General features: G+C 57.6%; 1 protein-coding gene across 1 annotated transcript in view; it reads left to right on the forward strand.

Annotated features, from left to right (window-relative positions):
* The window catches only part of PLXND1 (plexin D1), a gene marked incomplete at its 5' end in the record, with an annotated part of 53,391 nt that overhangs the window by 25,121 nt on the left and 9,568 nt on the right, over positions 1-18,702 (forward strand). Inside the window, 17 exon segments of the mRNA XM_006083934.2 lie at positions 4,158-4,262; positions 7,061-7,150; positions 7,354-7,477; positions 8,608-8,762; positions 9,564-9,715; positions 10,829-10,928; positions 11,025-11,164; positions 11,901-12,068; positions 12,156-12,246; positions 12,433-12,696; positions 12,783-12,932; positions 13,690-13,804; positions 15,214-15,321; positions 15,416-15,528; positions 16,327-16,431; positions 16,974-17,104; positions 17,350-17,548. Coding sequence (XP_006083996.1) covers positions 4,158-4,262; positions 7,061-7,150; positions 7,354-7,477; positions 8,608-8,762; positions 9,564-9,715; positions 10,829-10,928; positions 11,025-11,164; positions 11,901-12,068; positions 12,156-12,246; positions 12,433-12,696; positions 12,783-12,932; positions 13,690-13,804; positions 15,214-15,321; positions 15,416-15,528; positions 16,327-16,431; positions 16,974-17,104; positions 17,350-17,548 — 2,310 coding nt within the window.

The raw sequence follows: 18,702 nt of genomic DNA on the forward strand, positions 1-18,702 counted from the left end.
AGAGGGCCTGTCTTAAAGGATTATGGTAATCCAGCAGGAGAAGAGGCAGCCCCCGCCCTGGGTCTGCAGGAGGCCCTGACCGATGCTTAATTTGCCATCTAATTGAGTGCCAGTTAGCTGTGGAGGCGCCATGCCTGTGGTCGGCGGCAGGCACGGGGTCGGAACATCCTTCTGGGCCCCTCAGGAGCTGGGAGGAGGCGGTGGTCGTAGCCAGGCCTGGGCGGTGTCCCTGGGAAGCAGGTGCGAGGGCTGAGTCTTGGGTCACTTCCCTATTTCCTCCCAGGCCCCAGAGGAAGGAAGTGGGGGCGTAGAGGATGCTGGGGGCAGGGATTCAGCTTTTCCGAGGAGGTGGGGAGAGAGAGGAATGCGGCCACGTCTTCCACTTTCAGTTGTCCAAGGGACGGCGTGGCCTCCCTGAGGGTGGCTTCCCCAAGGAGGTGTGACTTCAGGCCTTAGGAGCAAGGAGGGCCGGCAAGTGGAAGGGCGGCTCCCTTGGTGGGGAGCCTGGAGGGACGCCTTCCTGAGGAGCCAGTGGAATGAGGGGTTTGGTAGGAATGTGGGGCAGTTTAGGGGGAGGATGGGACCGAGGAGAGGTAGGGAGAGGGAACAGGTCAGTGGGGTCAGGGTCCCTGGGCCGGTCAGTGCTCCCTTCATTGGGATATCAGTTCTCTGCCCTTGAACTTGGGAGAGAACATGGGAGAGGCTGTGAGCTCCCGCAGAGGGACAGGTCAGGTCCTCTGTGAAGCAGCACACGCTGGGCTCACGCTGGCTTATCATGGCTCCCCGCCTTGCTGCCCAGCACCTGTCCCCACTCCCCATCTCCCTCCTGAGCCTGCAGCCGTGCCCTGAACTTCCTCCAGCAAAGGGAGACGCCACTTGGCTTGGTTTGGTTGCAAGTAGGGAAGTCCTAGTGCAGTGATGGCGAACCTATGACACACGTGTCAGAGGTGACACGCGCACTCATTTTCTTGGTTGATTTTTCTTTGTTAAATGACATTTAAATATATAAAATAAATATCAAAAATATAAATCTTTGTTTTACTATGGTTGCAAATATCAAAAAATTTCTATATGTGACACGGCACCAGAGTTAAGTTAGGGTTTTTCAAAATGCTGACATGCTGAGCTCAAAAGGTTCACCATCACTGCTCTAGTTCAAGCTGGCCTCAGCCCCAACAGGATTAACTGACCCATGTGAGTGAAAAGGCTGGGAGGGTGGCATCACTGTCAGGCACAACTAGATCCAGGGGCTCCAGCAAGGTGGTCGGGGCCTCCCCACCCCTCTGGGTGGGCGCCACGCTCAGCAGGTCATCCCTCCTGGCAGCAAGATGGGCTCAGCTACTTCAGGCTGCTCCCCATCCCGTTAGCCCTGGGAAACAAGGAGAGCTTTCACTGGTTCTGGCTGGGGTGGCTCAGTTGGTTGAGCACCGTCCTGTGCACTGAAAGCTTGCCGGATTGATTCCCAGTCCTGACTGGGTTGTGGCTTTGATCCTCAGTCGGAGCAGGTGCAGAAGGCAACCCATCGATGTTTCTCTCTCTCCCCATCCCTCCCACCCCTTTCTCATCCCCTCCCTCTCCCTCCTCCTCCCCCTCTCTCCCTTTTTCTAAGCATGTCTTCAGGTGAGGGTTTTTAAAAAAAAGAAGAGCTTTCATTGGTTCTGCAGAAGTCCCATAGATGAGTCTCACTGGCTGAACAAGGGTTCCCTACATTCTCTGAACCAATTGTTGAGGCCAGGGTGGTCTGGGCACCCGCCCATCCCCGAGGCTGGGTTAGAGTCAGTCTTCCCAAACCGGAGGGCTGGGTTTGGGGGAAGTTCCCCAAAGGCCAAGCCAGAGTTGGAGGCAGATGGTCGTGGTGGAGGCCAGCAGCAGACACACCTGATGCCCCATGAGGCTTCGCTGACCCTGGGGGAGGCCCTGGAGGAGGGCAAAACTGAGCCAGCTCTCAGCCTTGGTTCTACTCAGTAGAATGCGTTCAAACATCCAAGTGGCCCAGGGTTATAGGGGTCAAGGCGAGTCAGAGGCCCCTCAGAGATGGTCCCACATCATTCCCTCTGGAGGGCCTTTTATGGGAGCCCCCCTCTGTTGACCTTCACCCCTAGACTCTTCTGTTGGCCACCTACCCATGGGTAGGGAGGAGCTGGGGGGACAGAGCCGCTGGTCTCCAGCCAGCTGCAAAGCAGAACTGGCGGCAGCTGGGAAACCTAATTGAGAACATGTGGGTTCCATTCCCTGGAATTCCATGGCGTTCACACGAGACAGCACAGGACAACGACTCAGAGAGGGACAGCGACTTGTGTGTGCTCACACAGCGGGCTGGACACCAGCTCCACCTCCCAGCCATGCACCGTCAGCTCAGGGGGCCTCACCAGGGCCTGAGTGTGTCGCTTCTTCAGCCGAGGCCCTGTGCTCTGCACCAGGCACAGCTCCCAAGGAAACCCCCCCGTTGGGGCGACGTTTCTGGCCTGGTGGTCAGCAAAAGGTCTGGACAACTAGAGCCCTCTTGTGCTGCACATTCCATCTCGGGCAAACCATTACTTCTCTGTGCCTCGATTTCCTGTCTGTCAAATGGGTATGATGATAGTACCTCCTTCCTAGGGTTGAGGGAGGGAGGATTTGGTGCTGAGAACTGTCCCGGTGCACAGTGAGGTCTGTGTGAGTCGTGGCTGCCACTGTCATTGGCACGATCATTAGTGATTATTGGCCTTGGCATCCCCTCAAGGTCAGGTTTGATGCGAGACCCCTGAGGTTCCCCTCAAGGAGCTCCCTGTCTGATTAACACTAAGGAGAAAAGGCCTCCACCTTCCCTCCCTTGACGCCTTTGACCCTGGCTGGTGACCTCAAGGTGACAGATGGATCATCATGTTTCCAAACCCTTCCCCACCCAGACTTGGGCAGGAGGAGCGCAGAGCAGGCAGCCCCTGGGCCGAAGGGTGGCTGGCCCTTAGGATGGCCGTGGCTGCTCCAGGGTCCCCTACGCTCCCCTCTGTCAGGGTCCCAGCAGGTGAGGCTCTCGGAGTTTGAAGAGGCAGGACATGGCCCACCGGGAACCCAGGGCAGGATTGGAGCTCAAACTTCCCAGCTCAGAGAGGCCCCTAAGTTGGCACGGTGGGCACAGCCCTGTCTCTGCCCCTCAGCCTGGGCCTCAGTTTCTGGCCTGAGAGTGACAGATGGGAGTTCAAAGACCAGCTCTGCCCTCTGACCTCAGGCCACCCCCACCTCTCTGAACCTCAGATTCTTTTTTTTTTATATGTATTTTTTAAAAATATATTTTTATTGATTTTAGAGAGGAGAGGAGAGGGAGAGATAGAAACATCAATGCTGAGAGAGAATCATTGGTCGGCTGTCTCCTGCATGAAACCCGGGCATGTGCCCTGACCTGGAATCGAACCGTGACCTCCTGGTTCATGGGTCAACGCTCAACCACTGAGCCACACCGGACAGGCATGAACCTCAGGTTCTTGCCTGCTCATCTTTCCTCCCTCCCTCCCTCCCTCCCTCCCTCCCTTTTTTGAAATAGCCTTAGTGGCTCCACCTCTGCCATGGGAATGATGATGCCCAGGTCCTCCCTGGGATTCTGGGAGCTGGCGCCTCTGCCCAGGGCTGTGACTCGAGCCCAGGCAGCGGGAAAGGCTGTCCACTGGAGCCTGGTGGCACCAGGACCTTCACAGCCCGTTTCTCATGGGCCATTCCGAAGTCCGGTTTCTTTTCTCTGAATCATTAATGTGTGTCATCTGAAAACTGGCATTCCAGAGCTGGGTGGGGTCTTGGGGTGTGGGCACAGCCCCCATTTTACAGGGGCCGATCCTCAACCTCAGCCTCCTGGCCTCCTCTCAGAGGCGTGGGAGGGATCCAGTCTACCACTTGACGGGTTATGTTATCGCTCTGTGCCTCAGTTTCCTCATCTGTAAAATGGGGCCAGTACACCTTCCTGCCCATGGAGTTGCCATGAGGATCAAATGAGAGGGTTGGGACTCACTGGCATGTTGCCTTCAGTGCTGGTGGAGCGTACAGTTTCGTTGCTAGTGTTTTCTCACACCAGCTGACTGGTATCTCCTTGGGGAGGCAGGACTGCATGGGCAGGCCGGGTGGCCATGAAGCCGTCTCTTCTGAAATGCCTCCTCAATCAACTCCACCTCCTTGTGTTTTGCCTGCAGAGCCCTCGGGACTGCCCCCAGATCCTGCCTTCACCCCTGGTACCCATGCCCACAGGCAGCTCCCAGACCATCCCAGTGCGTCTGGCTAACGCTGCCTTCTTCCAGGTGAGTGGAGGCCAGGCCAGGTGGGAGGGGGCGGGAGGCTGGGAGAGCTACGTCCCAGTGGGGCCCCGTGCTGTGGGCCCACCACCCATGTTTTGGTTTCCTTGCACTGAGTTTCCAGGTTCTGTTAGAGAAAGCCCTGCTCTGGTTGCACAGAAAAGAAAAAGGGAAGTGGGTGGTGAGGCCCCAGTGATGGCGAACCTATGACACGCGTGTCAGAGGTGACACGCGAACTCATTTTTTTGGTTGATTTTTCTTTGTTAAATGGCATTTAAATATATAAAATAAATATCAAAAATATAAGTCTTTGTTTTACTATGGTTGCAAATATCAAAAAATTTCGATATGTGACATGGTACCAGAGTTAAGTTAGGGTTTTTCAAAATGCTGACACGCCGAGCTCAAAAGGTTCGCCATCACTGGCCTAGGCCAAGGGGACAGCAGCCACCAGCAGCCTAAGGGGAACCCTGGCCAGGACCCACTGGGCATTAGAATGCTGGGTCCAGGACCCCCAGACTCCCCTACCCTCTTAAGATCCCGGCAGAGCTGGGCCACAGCCCATGGTGGGCACTGCCCATGTGTACCCCGCCCTGCCCCACCCCCAGGCTGAACTGTGACCCTGGACACATCTCCCCAGGGGTGGCTGCCAGTCTTCCCTGGAGAAAGGCCAGAGAACCCCCTGCCGCCCCACGCTCCCTGGTCCACATGGGGAAAAGGAGGTCCAGAAAAGGGAGGTTGATGCCTCTGGGTCACAGCACGTCAGGCTAGACTCGTACCCAGGCCCTGGACTCCCGATCCAGTGCTCTTCCCTACGCCCAGCCTTCCCTCCCCCCACTTCCCATCTGGGCTGGGGGAGGGGATCTCGCCCCTTTCTGGGTCCCTTCTGGGTGGGAAGCGTTGATGAGTCCTGGAAGCCTGCCAGCCACCCCCTTCCCCACTCCTGGGTGCTCGCCATCTGCCGCTCTCACAGGGAAGCTGGGCCTGTCGTCACTCGTGGGGGCCACGTGCTGGGCGTCCGGGATGTGGCTGGGCTGGAGCTCTGTGGGGGGCAGGCGGGGCCCTGCCCTTGGCCCTCACGCTCCACCCTGCAGTGGTTGGGGCTGAGCCTCCCAGGACTTCCAGGGGTCTGGGTCCATGGGGAGCACCCTGCTGCTCCCCTGGGCTGCAGGAACCTGCCGTCGGGAGGCCCACGCCTGGTTGGGTCCTGGCTGCTGCTTTCCGGCTATTCGGGGACACGGGTCTCCCTCACTGACCTCAGTGACCGGCCCTCCTTTCCTCAGGCTGCTCCTGAGCACTGAGGGTGGGAGTGGGCAGAGCCCCTGCCTGGCGTCTGCTGCAGCCCTGTTTGCTGAGCCTACACCCTGGGGCCCCCAGGACAGGCTGGACCTGCCGTCCCCCAGGTGGCCCAGGCCTGAGCTCAGGGACTCAAAAGGACAGACCCACCTCTCAGCTTAGCATCGCAGGGGACAAATGAGCTCTCAGCCCTGTCAACAGCCACTTTCCTGTGCTGGCTTCAGAGTGAGGGGGCGTGGGGGCAGGGTAGGGGAAAGGTTGCTGACCTGCTTTCTCCGCAGAGCGTCACATCTGCCATTGATAGGTACACAAACAGGAAGTCCTGCCACGTGGCTGCCCAACACTCATGAAACCCGGGTTTGTTCGCTCAGCAAATATTTGCTGATGCTGCTCCCCAGATGCCCCGTGCTGGGCCAAGGGCAAGATGAGACTGGGGAATCGGGCCCTGTTTATTCACCCACCATTTATCGAGTGCCTTCTGCATACTAATAACAGCCAGCACATATTAGGCACCCACAGTGTACAACCTACTACAGATACACAATCTCCACTTTTCTCAGCAACCCTGCAAGAATAGGGAGGCTCGTTTCACTGCAGAGTTTAGAAAACCAAGGCTCAGAGAGGAGGACTGCATGCATAGGGTTGCACAGCTAGGAAGTAGCAGAGATGGGACTCAAACCCAGGCCTGTGTGAGGTAGAACCTGAGCTCTTTCAACTGCTGTCAGCTCCCCAGGTGTCAGAGGGATCTGGGTGAGGGGACAGGTGGGAACAGAGCCTGGGCATCGGGATAAGGGCAGTCCTTGACGTGTAGGGTGGGGAGTAGGCTTTAGGAGCGTAATAGAACCTCTGCATGCACCCAAGTACTTACTGCTGAACGAGTGACCATATGAGGATGCCCCCTGAATTGAGGGGGTCTGGGAAGGCTTGGAATGTGGTATATTTGAGCTGGATTTTGAAGACTGTGGAGTTTTGCTGGGTGATAGGAAGAGAGACAAGCCTTTCGGGTGGAAGAATGGGCTTGGTCAAAGGCCTGAGGGCAGGACAGTCTGTGCTATGTCCAAGAGTGTCCTGTCTGCCTGGCTTGTGGGGTGGGGTGTTAAGGTGTGGGTGTTAAGGTGTGGGTGTTAAGGTGTGGGTGTTAAGGTGTGGGTGTTAAGGTGTGGGTGTTAAGGTGTGGGGTGTTAAGGTGTGGGGTGTTAAGCATGCTGAAGAGTTAGCACCTCATGAGCTGAGTAAAAGGCTCTCATTTGGGCCATAAGGGGTGTTGGAGAGGCCTTTAGTGACATGGAGCGCACAGGCCAAAGTTCTAGGAGTTCACGTACTCCTTGCCTCCCTCGAGCACTGGGCATGGAGGCAAGAAAGGACCTTCTGGAGGAGGGTACAGCCCAGGCAAAGGCTGAGAGTAGGACCAAGCCCAGTCTCCAGGGCAGTGGTCCTGAGGTCCTGCTGGAGTCGGAGGGCAGGGGGTGCTGACCGGACTCCCCTCCCCACCCCCTTCTGTCCCACAGAGCGCAGCCCTTGAATGTACTTTTGGGCAGGCGGACATCTTTGCGGCCGTGTGGGTGAATGAGTCAGCTGTGCTCTGTAACCAAGTGGTGGTGAGTGGTGTGGCTCCGGCGGGGGCAGGGGGTGGCCTGCACAAGTCCACATGCTGCACTGCCTTCTTCCCATCTAACCTCCTGCTCCTGTTGGTCCCCCCATTCCCAACAGCTCTGCCCTCAGCTATCTCCATGGCATCCTCTCCCCCAGCAGAGACCCGGACATCGTCTGCACCCCTCACGCTTTTCCCATCCTTTTGCAGCTGCACACGACCCAGAAGAGCCAGGTGTTTCCACTCAGCCTCCAACTAAAGGGACGGCCAGCTCGGTTCCTGGACAGCCCTGACCCCATGGCTCGGTTCCTGGACAGCCCTGACCCCATGACAGGTTGGAGCCCCCACCCACCCAGATGGCTCCAGGGGACTCAGCCACCATGGGTGGGCTCGGCCGTGGGGGGTCTCATTCCAGTGCTCACGGTACAGGCACAGCTGCCCCAGGCTCTCGATGCCAGCACACAGGCTCTCGATGCCATTTACTATTTATTTATTTACTTAAAGAGAAACAGCAGCCCAAAGATTTATTTTTTACTCAATTTACATACTCATCGATTCGCTTGGGGCTCCACTCTGTGCCATTAATTTTTTTAAATTATTTAATTCTTTTATTGAATGTATTGTGGTGACATTGTAGTACGTAGGTATTGAGCAGCTGCTCTGGGCCAGGTACCACGCCCTCGGGTCACCTCCAAGCCAATGGCTGTGTAGCCTCGGGCATGTCCTTGCCCTTCCCTCTCTGGGCCGTAGTGTCCCCAGGTGAACCGAAGGCACGGGACCTTTTGCAGGGGCCTCGGGGAGGATTTGCGGGGATGATGCACACAAAGCCAGCAGGTGCCTGGGGCACCATCAGCCCCCAAACGGTGGCTGGTGTCCTTACTCTCATCAGATGTTTGAATCAACTCTTCAAAGGCCTGTCTGCTCATGGGGAGTCTCAGACATCCCTCGTGGGCATGGGCTCCCCACATCCCCACCACCGAGGCCTCAGACCCAGCCTGCACACCCTCCCTGGAGAACCTTCCCTGTAGGCCTTCTTGAGCCACTCCCAGGGTCTGCGGCCCGCAGAACCCACGTTGCTCAGTGTTTCCCAGCATCCCGGAGCTCCGCTGTGGGTAAAAAGATCCACTCAGACCTGGGTGTGCATCCCAGCTCCGTCACTCAGAGGCTGTGTGACCTTGACCAATCACTCTACCCCTCTGAGCCTCCTCTCTTGTCTGTCAGATGGGGCTAATAAACAGTTCCCGTCTGATAGAATTGCAGTGGGGATGAACAATATGAACGAGGCTGTGGCTGTACTGGGCTTAGCACAGGCCCCAGGAGGTTTGGAGAAAGTACCAAGAACCTCCTGGGGTCCTGACCCTCAGAAACGGCCTGCCTGTGGGTGGGCACCACAGTGTGTGGGTGAGTGTGGAGGGGACAGCGGTAATGGGGGGCTGACCCCTGCTGCCTGCATGTCTTTCCCAGTGGAGGTCTATAACTGTGCCATGGGCAGCCCCGACTGTTCTCAGTGCCTGGGCCGGGAGGACCTGGGCCACCTGTGTGTATGGAGCGACAGCTGTCGCCTTCGGGGGCCCCTGCAGCCCCTGCCTGGAGCCTGCCCTGCCCCCGAGATCCGGGCGGTAAGCACCCCCTCACCCCCATGGGAGCCCCTGCCTGTGCTCCCGCCCAGCACACGTGCCTGCACGCCCAGCACACGTGCCTGCACGCCCAGCACACGTGCCTGCACGCCCCGCACACTCGCACTGTCCTGTTGAACACCTGGGTGCTGGGCCTCTGCAGGCCGAGACATCGCAGTGAACAGAACAGAGTGCCTGCCCTCAGGGAGCCCATGCTCTAGGGAGGGATGACTAAGGGAATAAGTTATAGAGGAGGCGGCAAGTGCTACGGAGAAAAGTCGCAGGGCAGGGGCCTTGGGAGGCGGGTGGCGGAGATGCTGGACAGTGTGTGTCTAGTGTTATAGCAACGGCAGGGGACATGGTAACAACTGAGGATGCCAGTTACTCCCAAGCCTCCGTTTTAATTAAGAAAAACGTCTCAGGGAATGATTCTGATTGCTTAGCCTGGGTGGGTCAGGGGAGGAGTCAGCCTAAGTCAGGGGCCCATCCCAGGCCCAGTCAGCTCTGGCTGGGATGCAGATCGTGTGGTCAGATGTGGTATCCTCAGGAGACCCCCCCCCAATAGCATTGAGTCTGTCCATACTGTTATTAGACCCTAGTGGGCTTAATAACACACACACACACACACACACACACACACACCCTCACTGGCAGCCCAGTGACCTCTGAGGTGACTAGCAATCCCAGCATTCTCAGAGCCTCCCCTAAGTGGCCGGTCTGTGTGGCCCCGCCTCCCCCTGGGTGCCTGTGGGGATCCCTGCCCGCATCCCAGCCTCAGAACCCTATTCTCTGGTCACCCGGCAGATTGAGCCCCTGAGTGGCCCCTTGGACGGTGGGACCCTGTTGACCATCCACGGCAGGAACCTGGGCCGGCGGCTCAGCGATGTGGCCCGTGGCGTGTGGATTGGCGGCGTGGCCTGTGAGCCACTGGCTGACAGATACACAGTGTCAGAGGAGTAAGTAGCAGGCAGTCCCTGGGGCAGTTTGAGTGACCTCTGCCCCCCCACCCCCCCACACACACACCTGGCAGTGTCAACCTCATATCTGCCCTCCTTTCTCCCTTTGGCCATCCCACCCTCCTCAGCAGACACCCTTCTGTCCACCCCCCACCCCCAGAGTTGCTCACTCCGAGGTCTCCTGGACTTTGCTCCCATCATTCCCACCACACATCCTGCCCTTTGCTGCTCGAGACACCACTCAACCTTCAAGTGCCCACTCCTCTAGGAAGCCCTCCCATGTTCCCCTAGACCAGTGGTTCTCAACCTTCTGGCCCTTTAAATACAGTTCCTCGTGTTGTGACCCAACCATAACATTATTTTCGTTGCTACTTCATAACTGTAATGTTGCTACTGTTATGAATCGTAATGTAAATATCTGATATGCAGGATGGTCTTAGGCGACCCCTGTGAAAGGGTTGTTCGACCGCCAAAGGGTCAAGACCCACAGGTTGAGAACCGCTGCCCTAGACCAACTTCCACAGAAGCCTTGCTCTGATGAAAAAAAAAAAGAAAAAAAGCGCAGTTAAGAGAGTGTGTGGGCTGCTGGTGAGGTGCAGAGATCCGGGCCTGTAGCTATAGGCCTGGCCTGAGGGCTCTAGGATACCTTTGGGAGCAGGGAATGAACGAACTGGATATTGTTCATTGACATATGGAGCCCATATGTCAGGCTTGCAGATAAGGCTACCAGCCCAGCAAGTGTTCTGTGGTCACAGAACTTTCAAGTGTCCTAAGAGACTATCTTGCCTAACCCCTTGTCATATAGTTGCAGAATTGTGGGAAAATTGTAGAGTGGGAGGGCGGGGGGTGTCCCTGGGAAGAGCCAGATGACATTTGGGGGGCTCAGTGGTTGTCTTCCAACTGATAGGGAACTCAGGGGGTAATGCCCTCAGGCGTGTCCCAGCTGAATGCCAGCCCCAGCTGTGAGTGGGAGGGACAGGTGGCTGAGTGCAAGGATGGGGAGCGCACACATCCTGGGGTGCAATTGCGGACATTGTTCAAGGGAGAAATGGGGCAGTGCCTGATAGGCCCCGTGACCCGCTAGCTGCTCTCCTGACAAAGCTGCCTCCCCAGGATTGTGTGTGTCACGGGGCCAGCCCCAGGAGCGTTCTCAGATGTGGTGACAGTGAACGTCTCCAAGGAGGGCAAGTCTCGGGAGCGCTTCTCCTATGTGGTAAGGGAGGCCGCCGCCCACCGTCCCGCCCACCCACCCAGCCAGGCACACCCCCTGGGCTGGCTTGAGGCCTGACCACCTGCCTCCCACCCACAGCTGCCCCTGGTCCACTCCCTGGAACCTGCCATGGGCCCCAAGGCGGGGGGCACCAGGATTACCATCCACGGGAGCGACCTCCACGTGGGCTCCGAGCTCCAGGTCCTGCTGAACAACACGGAGCCCTGCACGGAGCTCGTGTAAGTCCCTTGGCCCCAGCTGCCCCCTCTGGCCCATAGAAACCATGGGACTCAGGGGCCGGAGGGGTGGGGGTGCTACCCTGGGATCAAGGATCAAGCATCATCCCTTGGCCAAGCCCTTTCCCCTCTGGGCCTCAGCTTCCGCATCTGGTAAGAACAGGTAGTTATGGGAAGTACTTTGTGCCCAGCATACAGTAGGTGCTTCATAAGTGACAGCTGCAGTAAAATGATGGTAATTGCATACACTCTGAGATCCTTCGCTCTTGGTGAAATAGCTCTGTCTTTATTATGCACTTAATGTGTACCAGGCTTCATTGATGGGGACAACTAGATGAGATGAGCCCAACACAGTCTCAGCCCTCAGGGAAAAGCAGGCGCTCCCACAGGAAACAGAAATGTCCAGTGGGGTTGGATTGGGAGAAAAGTCTGGGCTTTCAGAGCCACGGGACAGGGCCCTTGCCAGGGGCAGGAGTTGGGAGACTTGGAGGAGGTGGGACTGGGCAACTGGGAAGTACAGGCGGGGTCAGAGAGAAGGGAAGATATTCTAGGTGGAGGACAGCCCAAGCAACGTCTGGCAGTGGGAATATAGAAACAGACTTACGTGCAAGAGGGCAGAAGAGCAGATTGGGGCCATTGAAAAGGCCTGTGCCCCTGGTCAGCGGGGCCGGGGGTGTGGGGTAGGGGCAAGCAATGGGAGGTGGGGGCCCTGCTGACAGAGCTCGCTGCCCTCCCACAGGCGCACAGAAACGAGCATCGCCTGCACAGTGCCCGGGGGCACCCTGCCAGCCCCCGTGCCCGTGTGTGTGCGCTTCGAGCAGCGGGGCTGTGTGCGTGGCAACCTCACCTTCTGGTACATGCGGAACCCGGTCATCATAGCCATCAGCCCCCGCCGCAGCCCCGTCAGGTGAGACCCTGCCCCTGATCCTGCCCCCCCAGGTGGGTCTAGCGCTCTTGGGCTGCAGGTGGGCTGATGGGCTTGCTGTCCCCACAGCGGTGGCAGGACCATCACAGTGGCTGGTGAGCGTTTCCATATGGTGCAGAACGTGTCCATGGCTGTGCACCACATCGGCCGGCAGCCCACAGTGAGCGGGGCAGGGGACTGAGGTGGTGGGGGTGGCTGACAGCCCTCGCTCTGCTGCATCTCTCCATCTGTCTCTCTCCCCCCCCCTCTGCTTCTCTGTCCCCCTAAACCTCAAACTCTCCCCATTTCTCCATGTCTATTTGCCCATCCCCCACCCCAACCTTGGTCCATGGCCCTCTCCCACCAGCTCTGCAAGGTTCTCAATTCCACCCTCATCACCTGCCCTTCCCCGGGGGCCCTGAGCAACGCGTCGGCACCAGTGGATTTCTTCATCAACGGGCGGGCCTACACCGACGAGGTGGCAGTGGCCGAGGAGCTGCTGGACTCCGAGGAGGCCCAGCGGGGCAGCAGGTTCCGCCTGGACTACCTCCCTGACCCTCAGTTCTCCACGGCCAAGAGGGAGAAGTGGATCAAACACCACCCTGGGGAGCCCCTCACCCTAGTCATCCATGTGAGTGCAGTGGGTGCCGGGCGGGGGCAGCGAATGGGCTGGGCTCAGCCATGGACCTGGGTGAGCACGCCCCTCCTCCCCCACAGAAAGAGCAGGACAGCCTGGGGCTGGAGAGCCACGAGTACCGGGTCAAGATCGGCCAAGTGGCCTGCGACATCCAGATTGTCTCGGAGAGAGTCATCCACTGCTCGGTCAACGAATCCCTGGGCACAGCCGAGGGGCAGCTGCCCATCACGGTGAGTGGATGGGGCACTGGAGGCAGAGGCGGACACGGCTCCCAGCCCCACCTGCCCAGGTGCCTGTCCCTGGCTCAGCACATAGGAACTGAGCAGGCAGAGCAAAGCAGAGCTCTACGTCTCCACTTGACAGATGAGGAAACAGGGCCAAGAACTGAGGGACCTGCTCAAGGTCAGTGATAGGCCTGATGGGGCTGGACTCTGAAAGGCCATAAGAAATTGCCCCTGTTCTGGGTGCTCTCCCCAGAGTCTGGGCTGCCGGTCATCACGCAGGATCATGGAGGGCAGGGAAGCAAGAGGAGTAGAGCGAGGGCCCAGAAAGCGGGATCTTTTCTGCACTGCACCTGCTTGCATGCCTCCTGGGCTGGGGAGCTCATTTCCTTACAGACAGCTCTGACTGGGAAAGCTCCCTTTCGTCTGCACCTCAGTCCCAATTCTGCCCTTGGAGTCCTCAGACGCCTCCTGTTCCCAGGACAACCCTACAGATACCTGGGGACAGCAGCCACGCCCTGTGAACAGCCTTGGCTCCTCCGCCACGCCTCCCAGGCTTTAATAAAAACCCTCCTGAGTTTCTCCTCTGTGCCAGGCCCAGGACTAAAAGCATGACAAGCATTATCTCATTTAGTCTTCAGGCATCCCCTGGAGGTGGGTGTGGTCATCTCGGTGCCAGGCGACTTGCCCCAGGCCACACAGCTAGTTAGAAGAGCCGAGGCACAAGTCCAGGGAAGCTACAACCCCCTCCCCTGTCTTTGTGCAGATCCAGGTGGGAAACTTCAACCAGACCATCGCCACGCTACAGCTGGGCGGCAGCGAGACCGCCATCATCGTGTCCATCGTCATCTGCAGCGTCCTGCTGCTGCTCTCTGTGGTTGGTAAGGAGCCCCACCCTCGTGGCACCTTGGAGGGCAGGCCTACCCCCTTGCCCCTCTGAAGATGGGCAGACAGAAGGGGAGGCAGAGTGGGCTGGGGCACAGCTTGAACATCGGTGTGGGGGTAGGAACAGGTCCTGCCCCCAGAGGTGGGTGAGAGGTGTGCCTGGCTACAGCACCAATGGTAGGATAGCTGTTGGGAGGGCACGCTGTGGGATTTGGGACCTTTCTATCTAATCATTAGGGAGCTGTTGAAGGTACTTGAGAGGGTTGTTATACCACTTTAAGTGGTTGGTTATAAAGGTAATATATTCAGTGTCGCAGGGAAATTGGAACCCGCATACACTGCTGGGGGGGTTGGAAAATACTCTGGCAGTTCCTCCAAATGTTAAAACGCTACCATGTGACCCAGCAGTCCCACTCCTGGGTGTCTACCCAACAGACATGAGAACATGTTCACACAAAACTTGTGCATGAAAATTCGTGGCAGCATTGTTCATAACAGGCAAAAATAGAAGCAACTTAATGTCTATCAACTGATGAATAAGTAAAATGCGATGTATAGATACACACAATGGACTATTGTTCAGTCATAAGAAGGAATGAAGTACTGGCTCACGCTGCCTCGTGGCTGAACCTTGACAACATGATGCTAAATGAAAAGCCACTCACAGAAGACCGCAGGCTGTAGGATCCCAGGTGATGGATGCACAACTGAAAGCCATTAGGGTTGTCTTTAAATGGATGGATGGATCACATGGCATGTGCATCATTCATATCTTAACAAAGCTGTTTTTAAAAAATATTCAAGGTAGAAAATTTTAGGGAATCAGTGAACCAAAAAAAACACACACCCATCATTATCACCCTGTATATTTTGGTATGTTTCCTGTCAGTCTCTTAACGTTTTATATGATATTTATAATATGTACAAATATATATAAGAATATAAAATATTTTAATATATATATTACATATATATATATATATATATTCCTTCTCCCAACTTAGAAAAGGGATTATAATATAATACTGCTTTGTAATCTGCTTTTAAAAGTTTCTCAATTCACAAGTAACACTTGGTCCTTGTAGAAAGAATTGAAAATGCTAAAAACACACAAATCGCCCATAATTCTCACATGTAATCTATCCTTAGGGAAAGCCACTGCATACCACTGTTTCACATACACACACACTCCTTTTTATAAGAATGGGACACTGAGCCTTATTTTACTGGTTTCTCCAAACCCGTTGCCCACTGGGGAGGGGAGGCCGGGGCCGCCTGGCCACACCTGTCCCCGAGGAGGTGGCGCTGAGGCCGGACCTCTCCCTCCGGGCCCTGCGCACGGCAGGTGCCCACACCAGCTTCCCAAAGGGCTTTCCAGGCCTGATCCCCTCTCCAATGCCCGCAGCCCTGTTTGTCTTCTGCACCAAGAGCCGCCGCGCTGAGCGCTACTGGCAGAAGACCCTGCTGCAGATGGAGGAGATGGAGTCTCAGATCCGAGAGGAAATCCGTAAAGGTAGGGGGTGGGGACCGTGCAGGACCACGGGCCTCGGCTTTCCCCGCCGGGGAATGGGTTGGAGATCCACTCACCGCGACCTTCCTGCCACCAGGCTTTGCCGAGCTGCAGACGGACATGACGGATCTGACCAAGGAGCTCAACCGCAGCCAGGGCATCCCGTTCCTGGAGTACAAGCACTTTGTGACCCGCACTTTCTTCCCTAAGGTCAGCCGGTGCCCTCGGCCGCCACCTCGGGGGCTCGAGGCTGTGCCGCTTGAGGGCACTTTTATGCACGTGGGGAAACTTGGCTAGTGCAGTGTGGGCCCCGTGAGCCGTGCAAATCCACAGGGCCTGCCGGGAGGGGCCCAGGTTCCACCCCCACTTTCCTTCATTATTCACTCAATGTTTAACTGTCCATATAGAAGCTGGCTGCCAGCCCCACTCTCCTCCTAGGGGCTAGGCCTACCTCTCCCCTCACTGGGGGGACAGGGGGGTGGGGGGGTGAGCAGAGGTGGCCCCAGCGTCATGTGTCCTGCCAGCCTCTCTTATATCGGGGCCCCTTCCCAGCCAGGCTTCTCTTGGTCTCCACCTACCCTCTTCCTGCCCCCTGGACTCTGCCCACCCCTGCCATGCCTTTCTGTTCCTGGCTACTGCCCTGTCCCCACTTTCCCTGGCCTGCCCAGAGCATTTGTGCTGATGGCCAATGCCCTCCTCTTGCCCTGGTCACACCATGCAGCAGCCTCTCTGCCTCAGTTTCCCTTATTCCACTCTCAGCTGCTTTTGTTTCTTTTAAGCCTTGTGCCCTCTTGCATTGCTACAGCCTGGCGCATGCTGGTTCCACTCTTTTTCCTCCAGGAAGCCCCCGGGGACACCCCTCCCCACTCCTCTGGAATCCTGCGACTCCGTGGTCGTGGCCCATTGCCTTGTCTTTCTCTGTAAAGTGTCCCTTTGCCTTTGTTGAGCGTCCCTGCATGCCAGTCAGGGGAGTCTAGCCCTGCTGAGCTGCTGGGTCTGCCTCCACAGTGTTCCTCCCTCTATGAAGAGCGTTACATACTGCCCTCCCAGACCCTCAACTCCCAGAGCAGCTCCCCGGTGCAAGAGACACACCCCCTGCTGGGAGAGTGGAAGGTGAGTACCCTCGACCCCCGCTCCACACACTGGGCCGCCTCGGCCACCCAGTCCCTGTCAGGCTCCACTTTCCAGCTCATCGGGTCCATTGATCCAAATCACAGGGGAGCGGGGGCGGGGGGGGGGTGTGTGGGGGGTGTGTGGGCAGGTAATCTGCCATTGGAGGTATAGTAAGTGCTTCGTCCCAGGAGGCTCTGAAGCAGCCCCTCAGGGTGTTATAAGTGCTGATCCCAGGCCAGGTGGAGAGGGGAGAGGACTGGGCCTCCCTAGACATCCCACTCTGCCCGCGCCTTAGAGGACAGTTGAGAGGGTCCCTCATGGGGATGCTGGGTTACCTCCAGGCACTCCTGTCCTTCTTTGTGCCCCACTTTTCAATCCAACTGAGCCATTGTTCCCAGTCATGGGGAGTTAGGAGGCATCCACCATGAAAAGGTAGTGAGCTCCCCGTCCCAGGAGGCATTCAAGGAGCCATTTGGGGAGTTATAAGTGCTGACCCCTCAGCCAGGCAGAGGCACTGGTCCCCTCACCGATTGCTTCTGCAGATCCCCGAGAGCTGCCGGCCCAACATGGAAGAGGGGATCAGCCTGTTCTCCTCGCTGCTCAACAACAAGCACTTCCTCATCGTCTTTGTCCACGCCCTGGAGCAGCAGAAGGACTTCGCGGTGCGGGACAGGTCAGGCTTCGAGGCTCTGGGGGTGGGGCTTTGTCTGAGGTCCCACTGGTCCTGGGCCGGCCTGGCTGGACCCTGGGCTCGGGAAGTTTGCAAATCACCATGTCCTCTGGGCAGCTAGCTGGCCTCCAACATCAAGGCGGGGTACTGGGGTTCTGAGACCCCACATTCCTCCCCTTCCCGGGCCTGGATTCCACCCGCACAGGCACATCAGTGATGAGGCCACTGACGCCCATGCCCACCCACAGGTGCAGCCTGGCCTCCCTCCTGACCATCGCGCTGCATGGCAAGCTCGAGTACTACACCAGCATCATGAAGGAGCTGCTGGTGGACCTCATCGACGCCTCCGCCGCCAAGAACCCCAAGCTCATGCTGCGGCGCACGGAGTCCGTGGTGGAGAAGATGCTCACCAACTGGATGTCCATCTGCATGTACAGCTGCCTGAGGGTGAGGCGGGCGTGAGGGCGCCGCCGACGGCAGGGACCACCGTCTCCCAGTCTTCCCGCGGTAGACCGGGCTCTGTTCAGCCTTCCGCCAACTCTTCCAGGAGAGTTAGCCCATCCTGTGTGCAGAGGAGAGAGGGACTCAGAGGAGGGCAGGGACAGGCCCAGAGGATCCATTATACAGACGGGGACGGAGGCTCAGCGGCGGCCTGGCTTCCTGCGAGGCTCAGAGCCCGCCGGGCCGAAAGGAGGCCGCATCAGGGAGCTTGTCCTCAGTCATCAAACCCTCGCAGCCACGGAGCTCTCCCAGCATTAGGGGAGAGAGATGTGGAAACACATTAAAATTCAGCAGAGCTCCACCGCTGAGGGTTCTGATGGGGCTGGAGGGCTCCAGGTGGCGGCCTGAGTAAGGGTTGGAGTAGGAATGAGCCAGGTAAAGAACTGGGTGGGGAGGGTGTCCCAGGTTTTGGTGACAGTGTGGGCAAAGCCAGGAGCAGGGACTCTTTCTGAAAGGAACTGAAGGAAGGCGGGTGAGTCTTTCTGACGAGATAAGGCTGGGAAGTCCAGTGAGGCCAGGTGGTCAGGCCCCTCTGCATTCTGCCGAAGGGACCCCTAAATTAGGGCTTTTCTGCCGAGGCCAGGAAGTCATCTGGGGGTCACAGGAGAAAGGCAAGGGCCTGATGGAAGCCTAGAACCAGGGCCTCAGATGTCCTGGGTTCGAGTCCAGTCTATGTGCCACCTTGAAAAAGGCATCGCCCTCCCTCTGTCTTGGTTTCTCTCTGTCGTGTGGGCCATGCCCCTGGGCTTGGGGCTCGTGAGGGGAGGCAGCCTGGAGGAGCCCTGTGGTGGGAAGGGGAATGGGGATGGAGCAGAGGAGGTTGGGCCTAGGACGGGGCCATCACACAGCCCCTGGAGGCTCTCCCAGTGTTACTGGTCTTGGCATTGTCTGCACCGGCTGCCACAGGGCCCTTACGGGCTGCGGTGGACTCTGGACCCAGCTCCCAAGGCCTCTTTGTGTGGCTTCCCTTCCAAGCCTTTGTTTCCTGCTCCAGAAGATGGGGCGTCAGTGGCTCCCACCACTAGGCAAGGGGAATTAGATCAGGAATAAGAGTCAGCATGCTTGCCCTGCTGGTGTTCCTCAGTGGTTAGAGCATCGGC

This window comes from Myotis lucifugus, unplaced genomic scaffold (assembly GCF_000147115.1).
Source record: "Myotis lucifugus unplaced genomic scaffold, Myoluc2.0 scaffold_8, whole genome shotgun sequence".
NCBI classification, from domain to species: domain Eukaryota; kingdom Metazoa; phylum Chordata; class Mammalia; order Chiroptera; family Vespertilionidae; genus Myotis; species Myotis lucifugus.